We start from the raw sequence: 14,088 nt of genomic DNA on the forward strand, positions 1-14,088 counted from the left end.
GAAACACGTTCAACTCCCATATTTTTCTATGGACCTTTCGAAATCGAAAAAATCACGGGTCCGGGTCCGTTTACCAAAAATGTTGACCAAAGTCAACTTTAACAATATTAAATATCAAACTTTTCCAAATTTTTCCCATAATTCATATATTTCAACACAAAGATATTCCGGACACACTCCTAAGTCCCAAATAACCTAACGAAGCTATCCAAACCATAAAATTCGCATTTTGAATCTGATATCAAAATTTTCACTTCCGGCCAAATTTTCTCAAAAACCTTCAATTTTCCATCTTTAGCCGAACGGCTCCAAAATGACCTACGGACCTCCGAATTCACTTACGATTGCGCTCCCAAATCCAGAATCACCATACGGAGCTACTCCCAGTCTCGGAATCCCAAACAGACATCAATAACACTGAAATGCATTTTAAACCAAACTGATGCAATTTCTTCTAAAATGCTATCTTCCACAATAAGCGCCAAAACGCTCCCGGGTTATCCAAAACCCGATCCGGGCATACGCCTAAGTCCGAAATCATCATACGAACCTGCTGGAACCTTCGATCCCAATTCCAAGGTCGCTTATTCAAAATTCCAATCGTAGTTCATTTTTTCAATTTTAAGCTTTCAAAATGAGAATTTCCATTTAGATTTGACTCCAAGCTTCCTGAATTTTAATTCTGACCATACACACAAGTCAATATACCTGAGATGAAGCCGCTCATGGCCTCAAACTGCTGAATGATGCACCGGAGCTCAAAACGACCGGTCGGGTCGTTACAAGAGGGGGCCACTAAGAATTCCAAAATACTGCCATATCTGCACCATGTGCATGAATTGAAAAGGAGGTTCACAAAGATAGAATTCCGACATGTGCCTAGAATTTAGAATGAGTTCGCCGATACATTAGCCACTTTGTCATCCATGATACAACATCCAGATAAGGACTATATTAATCCCATTCCGGTGAGGATCCATAATTAGCCGGCATATTGTGCTCATGTCGAGGAAGAAGCAGATAGAGAGCCTTGGTTCCATGACATCAAGGAGTACTTATCAAAAGGAGAATACTCGGAGCATGCAAATCACATTCAAAAATGCACACTCCGGAGATTGTCAAATCACTTCTTCCACAACGGAGGAAACTTATCCAGAAGAACTCCGAATTTGGGTTTACTAAGGTGTGTCGACGCAAAAGAAGCTTCTAAGCTACTTGAGGATGAATGGTTTTGCTCTGGCCAAGAAAATACTTAGGGCAGGTTACTTTTGGATGACCATGGAGACGGATTGTATTCAGTATGTTCGCAAATGCTTTCAATGTCAAGTGCATGCCGACATGATAAAATTGCCGCCAAGTGAGCTCAATGTAACAAGCTCACCTTGGCCATTCGTCACCTGGGAATGGATGTTATTGGTCCGATTGAGGCCACTACTTCAAACGGACACCGGTTTATTCTGGTAGCCATTGATTACTTCACAAAATGGGTAGCAGCTACATCTTACAAAGTTGTAACCAAGAAAGTTGTCGCAGATTTTTTCAAGGATAGTATTGTTTGTCGATTCGGAGTTCCTAAGTCCATTATTACTGACAATACTGCCAACCTCAATAGTGATCTGATGAAAGCTATATGTGAAACTTTCAAAATCAAGCACAAGAATTCCACCGGATACAGACCTCAGATGAATAGATCAGGAGCCGTAGAAGATACTAAGGAAAATGGTAGAGAATCACAAGCAGTGGCATGAGAAGTTACCATTTGCTCTGTTAGGGTACCACACCACAATTCGCATGTCAATCGGGTCAACCCCCTACATGTTGGTTTATGGTATCGAGGTTGTCATCCCAGCCAAGGTAGAGATTCCTTCTTTAAGGGTCATACAGGAAGCTGAGCTAAGCGATGCAAAATGGATAAGGAGCCGCTATGAACAATTGGCCCTTATCGATGGAAAGAGGATGAACATAGTATGTCACGACCAACTTTATCATAATACAATGTCCATAGCCTTCAACAAAAGGGTCAAACGAAGACAGTTTGCATCAGGGCAGCTGGTATTGAAGAAGATCTTCCCACAGCAAGATGAAGCCAAATGGAGATTCTCTCCTAACTGGCAAGGTCCGTATATGGTTCATAGAGTACTAACAGGAGGAGCCCTCTTACTTGTAGAGATGGATGGAGACATCTAGCCAAAACTAATCAATTCAGACGCAGTGAAGAGATACTATGCCTAGATCATTTCACATTTTCTTTTTTGATGTAATTGAACTACGCTTGACCTGTTTCCCATTTAAGAGGGGATACGTTGGCAGCCTTATGGGTTCGGTCATATCATAATAAAATTTTCATTTTCCCCAAGATTAGAAACTAGGGAAGAATTTTGAGGAGGGTCCTCAAAATTCCGGGGCAAGTCCAGCCAGCGCCATCACATGCTAGGAAGTCAGTAATCAGTCAAGAACTGGGGCAAAATTTTGAGAAGGATTCTCAAAATTTCGAAGAAGAGTCAGCAGGGTCCGCCATCCGGAAATAATTAAAAATCATCTACCAAACTAGGGCAGAATTTTGAGGAAGACCCTCAAAATTCCAACATAAGAGAGCTACAATGCCTTTGAAATGTGTCACAGTCGCTAGTTCATCAAAAATTACTTGATATATCAATACGCTTCCAAAACAATTCTGTTTTATCAATGAATGCATATTTTCGAAAAAAATCTATTTTTCATAATAGTCAGGTGCAACCTAGGGGAACTCGAAGGGGACTTAACGGAGCAGATCAAGGTCGGCAGACGAAGCAAGAACCAACCTCCCTTCATAAAACTTAGGATTTTTCTTTGAATGCAGGCACATTCGACGTAATGGTAGCATTCACGAAACACGCATGCAAAAAGCAAATTCTCCATCCATCCGGCCATCAGACACTGAATATACCATAGCTAAGATATAATTTACCCTTATCTTCTATTCTCTCTTTGCATGAGTCTCATATCTGACTCCATATTTGCATGAGTCTAATCCTTGACTCCACATTTGCATGAGTCTAATCCTTGACTCCATATTTTCATGAGTCTAATCTTTGACTCCGCATTTGCAGGAGACTAAGCCCTGTCTCCAATCTTGCATAAGTCTAATCTCTGACTATATTTGCATGAGTCTAATCCTTGACTCCACATTTGCATGAGTCTAATCCTTGACTCCATATTTGTATGAGTCTAATCCCTGACTCCACATCTTGCATGAGGTTATGCTCTACCTCCATATTTGCATAAGGCTAAGCACTGCCTTCTCTCTACATGAGACTAAGCCCTGTCTCCAATCTTGCATGAGTCTAATCTCTAACTCCATATTTACATGAGTCTAATCCTTGACTTCATATTTGCATGACTCTAATCCTTGACTTCATATTTGCATGAGTCTAATCCCTGACTCCACATCTTGCATGAGGTTAAGCTCTACCTCCATATTTGCATAAGGCTAAGCATTTCCTTCTCTTTGCATGAGGTTAAGCTCTACCTCAATATTTGCATAAGGCTAAGCACTGCCTTCTCTTTGCATGAGGTTAAGCTCTACCTCTATATTTGCATAAGGCTAAGCACTACCTTCTCTTTGCATGAGGTTAAGTTCTACCTCCATACTTGAATAAGGCTTAGCACTGCCTTCCTCTTTGCATGAGACTAAGCCCTGTCTCTAATCATGCATGAGTCTAATCCCTGACTCCACATTGGCATGAATCTAATCCCGGATAATCCTTGCCTTCCCATTTGCATAAGGCTAATCCTTGCCTCCCCACTTGCACGGGACTAAGCAATGTCCTTTCTTTGCACAGATATCGTTCTATTTCTACTACTATCTACTTGCTTTTCGATCGAGCTAAGCTCTGCCCTCCACTTCCCAAGACTAAGCCTCGTCTTTTTACATCATATTATTGCATATCATGGGCGGAAACATTGCCAATTTGTCCCAAGGCATCATAGTCTAAAGGCACCATCCTCATAGCCGGAAGATACCATGCCATGACCTGAGGATCTCTCAAATTTGCATATCATTATTCAAAGGTGTCATGGTTCGGAGGCACCATTTTCATGGCCCAAGAACACCATTTCATGGCTTGCGAATCCTTCACTAAAAAATTCATGGCCCAGGACATCATGGTCTAAGGACGTCACCTTTAACCTTCCAAAGACAACCTTTATGGTCCAAAGGGAATTTGCATCATGTTTAAATTTTTGCAAATACATTTGTAGTATCTTTTATCTGCAGGTAACCAGTAAGAAACCGCTATCCTAGCAGGAGCAATCTCGCTCCAGTTCCCTCTGACCGTCCTGAGCCTTAACCGCTCATCATAGCTGCTTCCACATCTCGTGTCCATTCTTGCAGTAGTTTCATCGGCATACTCCGCAGGTGAATCCAGAATTACACATGGCCTGATTCCCGTAAAAACAGGGATATGTTGGCAACTTGAAAACCGAAGCTCGGCCTCTGCCTTTCAAAACATCCCGTCTGGTAAAAATTGGCCATCATTTCTTTACCCGAAAACTCTTTCATCCTTCCCGGGTAAAGAGGGGCAGTTGTTGATACCCAATTTTTCCCTATATATTTTAAATATGCATAAATACCTTTAAAATAGCATATATATGCATATATAAGTATGCACAAGGTTTTATAATTTTTCCCATAATTTTAAGGGTTTAAATTGATTTATTTTCTCCCTTTTTATTCTTAAAATCCCCAATAATTATTTTCAAAATTATTTTTATGGTAATTTAATCGTTTAATTTCTATACTTATGCAAGATATGGCTAATATATTTTTCATGCATTTTTATAATTACATTTAGTATTTTAAGCTAAATTGCATATAATTGCAATGTTAGCTAATTTTAATGTGCAGTTATATTTTATATGCGTGAAATTAGTCCCTATATTTTTAAAATAATAATTATATATTTTAAATTATTTTGGAAAAATAAATTATTTTCCAAAAATTACCTACTATTTAAATTATTGCCAGATTTGTCTTTCAATTTTAGCCTAATTCTAACCCAATCCCAGCCCAATCCTAATCAAATTACCCGACCCAGGCCCGAATCACCCCTACCCGAGCCAAAGCCATCTCAAATCCTGGCCGTTGATCTAAAAGATCAACGACCCTAGACCGTTCTTACCATTTTTAATTCATACAACCCCCCAACCCTAGGCCATTTCCCAAATCCTCCACCTTCAAATGCACTCACCTCTCTCTTCTCTCAACCTAACCCTAATCCTCTTAAAGTTGCATCCTTCTCCGGTCATCTCCAGTGACCACCTTTCAACCCTAAACCTCCAATGGCTTCCTCCTCGCCTTGATCATCATCTCTGAGGCCTTCAAGGGCCCTGGGCCATGCCAACTTGTGTCTAGGTTTGCTGTTTTGGTTGTTCATGGCTTCTCCTTACTTGTTACGATCTATGAAGTTCTAAGTAGGTTCTTCTATCTCTACCTGGGTTTCCTTTGAAACCCTATTTTTTGTTTGTATTTCTTAGATCTAGGCCATTTTCAAACACTTTAAGTCTGTTTCTTTCCATGTTCTACACTATTCTCAAACTTCTTCTAAAAAATCCTCAACTTTAAACCGTTTTACTTTCTTTAAAATTAGGGTTTCTCGGAGTTTCTTCTACACTTGTTTTAACTGATTTTTCTTTATGTTTAAAACTCTTTCCTCGCATATCTTGACTGATTTTATGTTCTTAATGCTTTTTCAACTCGACTCTGTTAAAAGCCCTAATTTCTTAGATCTTCTTTGTTTTGTTCTGTGTGTTGGCATGACTACTTGATTTTTGTTAAGTTTTTGTGGTTACCATGCTCTGAATGAGTTTTCTGCTGAGTCTTTAGCCTACTTGTATCACCTCTGAGTGATTGTTATTCATCTTGATTTGTTCATCTCTTGCTTCTTTATGTCGATATGGCTGACCTTTCCTATTTGCTACGTTTGTTCGTTCTTCTCTATTTATATGTTGCAATATAGAATCATGACCCTCTCTTGATTTGATTCTGGTTTCCTTATTTGATGGTTTGATAGAAAAGTTTTCTTTTAAACCCTAAAATCCTACCTCATCTATTTAAATTGACTAAGACATTACCTTATTTGTTGTAGTACTTGATTCTTACTGAATCATTCCTTAATTGACCTAGTCCGGATTGACTACTCTATGCTTACTGAACTTTGATTCTTTTCTTATTAATCATGTACTGATTTTATTGCCTTATATGATATTGATTCTTACCTTTCGAATTAACTCCCTTGACTTAAGGAGTACTTGCCTTGATTTCTAACTGACTGATTCTGAGTTCCTTAATTACCATGCTACTATGATTCTTACCTTATTTTACTACCTATTTTCAACTATAAGTACTCCAGTCTTTGATTAACACAGACACGAACACTTGGTTTCAAAAACTATATCTCTTACTAAAAATCTCTGCTCTTTATTGTGCTATTTGCTACTGTTAGCCGGCTGCAAGCCAATGCTAACCATATGCTCTCTCTTGTTCTTTCATTCTGCATACTCTCCTCTTCACTGGTATGTCCTAGTTTCAATTTAAAGTTCCAACAACAACATGCTTCTTTTATTGTTTCAGTTTCTCTTGTTCCTAGTTTGCTTCTACTTGTGGTTTTGTTGTAAAATTTGTAGTTAAAAGTTACCTTATCAGCATGATATTATGTCTTCCCCTTTCCTTTAGGTTAGTACATTCCCCTTATGTGTGTATCTGAGCATGCCTTACTAATTGTCTCCTACTTGTTGTATACTTACTATCATATATCCCATGAATCCACAAATCCCTATCACCCCTTTATGTGTTTGTGTTCTTCATGACTGGTTCTATGACTATGCCAGTGTCAGCTGTTTCTGAGCATGTCTGAACCAGTCCTAAGACCTTTGCTGGGTTATGTGTTTGCAGCCAAATGTTCTATGTATCCCAAACCCCCTTGACCCTTGTGTGACTACTGAATTCACTTGATTCTGTGAACTAGCTATGTGTAAACTTGTCCTAAAGTGTTCTGACTTCTGTTCATCTCTTCAAACAAGTCTCAATTGTTTTTACTGAACTATTTTCAAAAGAAAAGACTTTTGCTCAGTACAATCTTACTAAAACCTTTTCAACTTATGTTCATCACTTCTCACTTTACTCTTAGTCAATAAGTTTTGCCCCCTCTAGTATGTGTTCTGCCTTGGGATCTTTTTAAGAACCCTCTAAACTCTGGCATACTGAGGCTGGCCTTTCCATACTGTACTCTTTCAATTCTTTAGTTACTAAGTCTAGGTGTAAGCACTGCCCAGGGTCCTTGAGACCCTTAGGGAACTTTGATGCACCTAGACTCTGATTTGTCTATGGAATTGAGGCTTATGAGACCATTGGAGGCTTTAGGAAACATGGGCGTAATTGAAGGCTCCCTATAGAATAGCTTCTCAATTTTATATTTTACTTATGTAATTCGTTCATTGGCATGTAATAATTTGTAAACAGATATTTGGAGTATTTAGTAAAATGGATGGGTAGATGTATACTTTATGGGGTAATACGAGTAGAAATCCCACTCTTAGGATCTTACTTTTAAAGTCTGTCTGATCTACTCAATAGAGAACATGCTCATAGGGTTTCAATCTTTAATCTGATTGCTTTGCCTAAATAGAAAACATGCTCATAGGTTTGCTCTTTAATCTGATTGCTTTACCTAATAGAAATCATGCCAATAGGGTTTCACTTTTAAGTTTGTTATTTATCAAATAGAAACCATGTCTCTAAGGTTGTGCATTCGGTCATGTTAGAAACCATGTTTATAGGTTCCAAACGATCAGGTCTTAAATCAGTTCAATAATAGATGCCATGCCTATAGGACTCAATTCCGATTCAGTTATAATGAGTATTTTTGTATGTTGCTGCAAATCGATTAAAATTAGTAATCCACCTAGATATCAAGCCTATATGGATCTCTACTCGCAATACTGGCTGATAATTTAATTTAGTCTAATAAATCAATTTCATTATGCCTAGTTCATTTTTAAACTAGTCTTATTAAGTATTAAGCGTTTTTTGAAACAAGCTCTTTCAAACTGCCTCAACCTCATTAGATATCATGACTATAGGTATTAAAGGAGTCTATTTCAAAAATTTGTTTGTTTTGCATCAATACAGGTTCCAGTATTCTGCATATAGGCAAGTCTTAGGGCATTTTCAAAACTGCATTTCTCTTAAACTATCTCTGTTGCTTAACGTTTCAAACAGGCTTTTAAAAGAGTCCCTAGGCAACTACTAGGGTATAACTTCTGAGTATAAAAAGTTTTGTCTGTTTCTACATATTCACTTAGATATCCTACTTTAGGACATTGATTAATAAAGACAACTATGTTTGAGTCGTGCTGCTTGTATGTTTGTTTGAGGATGAAACTCTAAGCCTCTTAATTGCTCCCATTATGTGAAAGTACTAAATGTTTTGATTGCCGCCTTAGAATTTTTGCCTTTCTAAACCTTAGGGGTACATCTAGAACTACCTATAGGTAGAGGTCCTAACTCCCTCTAGGACCATTAAGAAGGGACGGGTAGCAGCACGCAATAGAGTCATTGACCAAACACTCGCTTTGCATGACCAATAAGGGGATGGGAATGGTAGACATGGGATATGATGACTACACGTTAATGTCATGTGTAGCCCCTCATTGAGGAGTGTTTACCGAATATTGCGTGGGGTGATCCTATAGGACAACCAACCTAGGAACCCTCTTTACCCAATCCTCTCTTTATTTAAACCTTTTGTTTTTACAACTTGTTCAAACCTTTATCTTGTTACTCGAGTTATCTAACATGCTATACTTGCAACGTGTTTGATTCAACTATTTATATAGACTAATTTGTGAATATAAGTTTGGTCGGGACCCACATTTGTCGACCAAGAGGGGTGCCTAACACCTTCCCCTCAAGGTTACTTCCAGCCCTTACCCTAATCTCTAGTAATGTAAACCAACCCAAGAGTTAATCGCTCTATGTGCCCTAATGCACCATAATCCGTTTGGTGGCGACTCTTCAAATATCCAATTCCCATAAGGAAATGAGTCATTACACCTCGTGAATGTTGAAACCCACTTTTGCGAGAAAAATAGGGCGCGACAACTCCACTAGTACCTGAGAGAAGAACACGAGAGAACTAGTTAGATATACCCACCTCCTCTACAAATGAACCTCAAATGTCTAACTGGAAACACAAAAGTTCTCATCCTCTTGACAACATAATCACTCCTCTAGATTTTGGAGTACAAACCAAGTCAAAAGCTAAAAATTCACTTACCTTCTCAGCCTTTATCTCCCAAATAGAACCCGAAAATATCAAGGAAGCCCTGAATGATGCAGATTGGATTACAGCCATGCAAGATGAGCTGCATCAGTTTGAAAGGAACAATGTCTGGCACCTCGTACCTAGACACTCAAATCGAACCATTATAGAAACCAGGTGGGTATTTGGGAACAAGCTTGATGAACATGGAAACACTACAAGGAACAAGGTCAGGCTAGTGGTTCGTGGCTACAATCAGGAGGAAGGAATTGATTATGATGAAACGTTTGCTCCGATCGCTCGCATGAAAGCTATTAGAATCCTAATTGCTTTTGCATCTCATATGGAGTTTACCCTATTCCAAATAGATGTCAAAAGTGCATTTCTGAATGGACTTCTTAAGGAAAATGTCTATGGGAAGCAACCTCCAGGGTTTGAATGTCATGAACACCCTAAATATGTGTTTAAACTGGACAAAGTATTGTATGGTTTTGAAGCAGGCTCCTCAAGCTTGGAATGAAAGGCTGTCAAAGTTCCTCTTAGAAAATGGCTTTATAAGAGGTAAAATTGACAACACCTTGTTCTTAAAGAAATAGGGACGAAACCTGCTCATTTTTCAGGTCTATGTTGATGATATCATTTTTGGGGAAATAGCCGATTCTCTGTGTGAAGAATTTGTAAAACTCATGGGAAGTGAGTTTGAAATGAGCACGACAGGGAACTAAATTTCTTCTTGGGTTTTCAAGTGAAACAGTCCACAAAGGGTACATTCATTTATCAGCAGAAATACATCAAGGAGCTCTTCAAGAGGTTTGATATGGAATCATCAAAAGTGATAGACACTCTCTTTGCAACGGCTACTCTACTGGGCATGGATGAAACTGGATCTCCTATGAATCAAACTATGTATAGAGGCTTTATTGGGTCTCTTCTCTATCTCACTACCAGCAGACCCGATATTGTCTTCAGTGTGGGGCTATGTGCAAGGTTTCAATAAAATCCTAAGGAATCTCATTTGAAGGCTGCCAAAAGAATTTTGAGATACCTTAAGGGTACACAGGACCTGGTCCTGTATTACCCCTCAAGTGACAGTTTTAATCTCATTGGGTATGCTAATGCTGACTAAATAGGTTATCTTGTGGACAGAAAAAGCACTTCTATAATGGCTCACTTTTTAGGATCATGTTTCATCTCTTGGGGAACAAGGAAGACAAACGCAGTGGCTCTTTCAACAGTTGAAGCAGAATATGTAGCTGCAGCATCGTGTTGTGCTCAACTCCTATGGATTAAGCAGCAACTGGAGGATTTTGGGGTGTTTTCTGAGTGTGTGCCTCTTCTATGTGATAACACCAGTGCACTCAACATGGCTAAGAATGCAGTTCAACACAAAAGAACCAATCACATTGATGTGAGACATTATTTTCTGAGGAACAATGTAGAGAAAGGGCTAATCTGTATGAAGTTCTGTAGCACAGAAGACCAAATTATAGATATCTTCACCAAAGCATTGAGTAGGGAACATTTTGAAAGAAGAGGGTGAAGATGGGTCTAATGAAGCCCAATTGAGAACCTGATTCCCCATCAATTGGCTATGAAAATCACCTTCAAGTAAAACTAGCTAAAGTGTTTTCTGGCCAAGTCTAACTCACTTCAATAGCGTTGCAGGTAAATACGCATGATGAGTATAGAAGTTGTAGATGCATTGCATGGATGGTAAAAGAGGATTGATATTTTCAATAACAGGTCAAGAACCTAGTCCATGTCTCAAAGGTTAGTAGTTCTGTGCATTCTTTAATACACATCTTGAAAAGGTACAAATATGAACTGCCATGTCATCCACCTTTTCTGACCCTAATGTCACGTCCCTTCACTTCAAATCGTTCCATCTCCCTCTGAAATGTTGCATTTCTCCAAGCACAACCGTCGTTTCAGAACAGATTCTTATCTCTCTCTTCATAATTATCCACTCTTTTTAAAACCCTTCTACTTTCTTCACAAACCATAGTCCTCCACTAGAACTTCTCCAAATAACTTTCTCTCTATCTTTTCATGTTTACGCAAACTCCAAAATCCCTGCCTTAGTTGTCTCTAATAATGAAAAACCATTGAGTTATCTATCCCCAATGAGTCTTCTGTAACCACTCCTATTCGTATCACTATAATCACTCCTAACCCAGAATCCCTGTCTCCCTCCAGTTCTAAGTTGACTATCCTAGAAAACCCAAAAATTGTTGACCCTTCTTCCCTATCCTTTGAGTTTCCCATTGATCAACGAAAAAGTGGAGAACAGGGTAAAAGTCCCGAGGTTGTAGAGGTTTCTGCCATTATTGCTTCATATTCTGTGGTGGCCATGGAGCTTATTAAGGAAGAAAATTTTGCGACCATCTTTGTGGCATCTGCTAATGGTGTATTACATGAGATAATCCCTCATAGGAACAAGATACAGAGTATGGGGAAAAAGGAACCATGGTGGATGTTGAGGGCTCCGCACTAGCAGAAACTACTGGGCCCTCTCATGAGGAACCTGATTCCTCTCCGGAGGAGACAGGTCAGGATTCTCACTACCAGGTCAGTTCTACTCCTGCATTTGTTGTTGCGCCCTTGGACATTCAAGTCCCTGAGATGTGGTCTAGTGATGAGGAGGATCTAGACAACATTGCTCTTGATGCTTTCATAGTCAAGCGAAGGGTAGTGTCCACTCCTGAGACTTCTACTAAGCGACCTACTACTTGGTTGCAAGCAAAGGTAGCCTATGACTCTGCCCTTCAAAAGAGCAGAAAAAGTAGTAAGATAAAAAGGATGAGATTGGTGAAAGACAATGTTATAGTGTGTGATAAGGTTGTTCCAGTGGTGGGGTTGAGGAGGAAACAACTGAGGAACCTAGTTCCCTAGTGAGAGGGTCCCAGAAGAAGAAGGATTCTGCTTTCATAGATAATGTTACAACCCCCAGTTCAAAGTTGAAGGATGTTGTGAGTGAGTTCTCCGTTTCTGATGAGGATGTGTTAGTAAAGTCTAAGGGAAAAGCAAAATCAAGTGGTGTAAAGTCTAGAAAACGGAAGTCTGAGACCGTTAAGGAACCTGGTTCTGTGAAAAAGCTAAGGAGTGAAACTAGTTCTGCTTCAGAATGATTAAGGCACTAAAAGGTCCTGCTGGGTCGCACTTTTGACCCATCAATTTCTGATATGGCTGGTATGTGTCAAGTTCTTGCAATGGTTAAGTTTCAACGATGGGGACATCTGTTTCAAATGGATGCAGCCAAAGTGTATGAGGATGAGGTTCAAAGCTTTTATGCCAGACTCTTTCCCGTTGATACCAACCATATCTGTGCCTTGGTGAATTAGGTGGACATTGTGTTTGATGTGAGTCTGTTTGGGGATATTCTAAAGGTCCCTACAGATGGTGTGTCTAATGTGAAAGATGTGTTAATCGAGGCCAACCCTGCACTACTATTGAGTAGCGAGAGTGGGTCGAAGCAGCTTTTACCCGATTAAGGTTGGGATCGATTTCCACAGGGAGCTAGAAGTTGGAGTCGGGTGTCTGTCTAAAGTGGAGTTGTGTATGTGTTCCAAATTGCACTTCTTAACATTTTTGGGTTTTTTGATTTACTTCTAATTTTATCAAACTACAATGCTAAATTAAACTAGAATAATCTAAGAGTAAACTATTGCGAGTTGTTCAAATGGTTAAAAGGCACCAGGTTAGTGACTTTCGCCTAGGTGGTCAATTGACGGATACTTGAGTCTAAGGCATGATTGACATATTTGGGGAGTATGATATAACCGTTGCACGGTTTTACCCACTCTACACCTCTTAGTGATTCGAGTGATTTTGCCCGATTTGACTTTCTCAAGACCAATTGGGTATGCAAATTTGCACAAGCAATCAAGGTTCAAGTCGGGTATTACTATCTCTAGGTTTAACTCTTTAATTGGGGCTATGAATCTCTTGAGTACGCCCCAATTTCTTGTTGGACCAATTTCAGAGACTTAGGCTCTCTTTCTCAAGAAGAGTCAAAGTCAACTAAACACAAACTAGTGTTTGCAACTACCAATTCAACAATTAAACATGAAATTAGCCCGAATATCAAACACCCATAGTCAGTCTAGCCCGAAAACACAAGACCCATCAATTACCCACACTAGGGCTGAGCCTCAACCCTAGCTTATGGGTCTAGCTACTCATAATTAGATAAAAAAAACAAAGAAATAGATGAAGAACAACTCATATTAATTAATTGCTAAGATAAACTAGAAGATTCAATGTTGAAATGAAGTTAAAATTACTCAAAATAGCTAAAATATTCGAAGTCACGAGCGCAGCCCAGTACCAAAACTATTTGATGACCTAAAAATGGGAAAAAAAGCTATTTATACTAAGCTGAAAAATCTTCAAAAAAATACCCCTATAGGGCTAGTGCAGACCGCATAAAATCACGTGCGACCGCACTAAGGCTCTTGACATAAAATTCCAACTCTCTGAACTCGGGCAATGCGGACCGCATAGAATCGAGTGCGGCCGCAGTGGCTTCTAGTGCGGTCCGCATGAAATGAAGCGCGGACACCATTGGCTTCAATCTCCAAAATTGGCACCTCTCTGATCTTTGGTTCTGCGGACCACACTAAATCGAGTGTGGCCGCAGTGACTTCAGTGCGGACCACACAAAATGGTGTGCGGCTGCATTGGGCCTGTTTTGCCTGAGCTTTGTCTTGCCTTGTTACTTGTGCAAGTTTCACTCATTTTTGAGCTGATCTTTGACATCTTGTCACTTTGTTGATCAAACCTACAATCA

At 39.4% G+C, this 14,088-nt stretch overlaps 2 protein-coding genes across 2 annotated transcripts; both read left to right on the forward strand.

Moving 5' to 3' along the window:
* Window positions 1–1,719: 1,719 nt before the first annotated feature.
* LOC138874985 (uncharacterized) lies at window positions 1,720–2,187 on the forward strand. The gene has a single exon (XM_070153788.1). The coding sequence runs from the start codon at window positions 1,720–1,722 to the stop codon at window positions 2,185–2,187; it is 468 nt and encodes a 155-aa protein (XP_070009889.1).
* A 9,578-nt stretch (window positions 2,188–11,765) lies between these two features.
* LOC138874986 (uncharacterized) lies at window positions 11,766–12,427 on the forward strand. Its single transcript, XM_070153789.1, has 2 exons — window positions 11,766–12,084; window positions 12,138–12,427. Exons 1-2 carry the CDS (start codon window positions 11,766–11,768, stop codon window positions 12,425–12,427), a joined length of 609 nt encoding a protein of 202 aa, XP_070009890.1.
* The last annotated feature ends 1,661 nt before the right edge of the window (window positions 12,428–14,088 follow it).

The sequence above is a fragment of the Nicotiana sylvestris genome, chromosome 8 (assembly GCF_000393655.2).
Source record: "Nicotiana sylvestris chromosome 8, ASM39365v2, whole genome shotgun sequence".
Taxonomy (NCBI): Eukaryota; Viridiplantae; Streptophyta; class Magnoliopsida; order Solanales; family Solanaceae; genus Nicotiana; species Nicotiana sylvestris.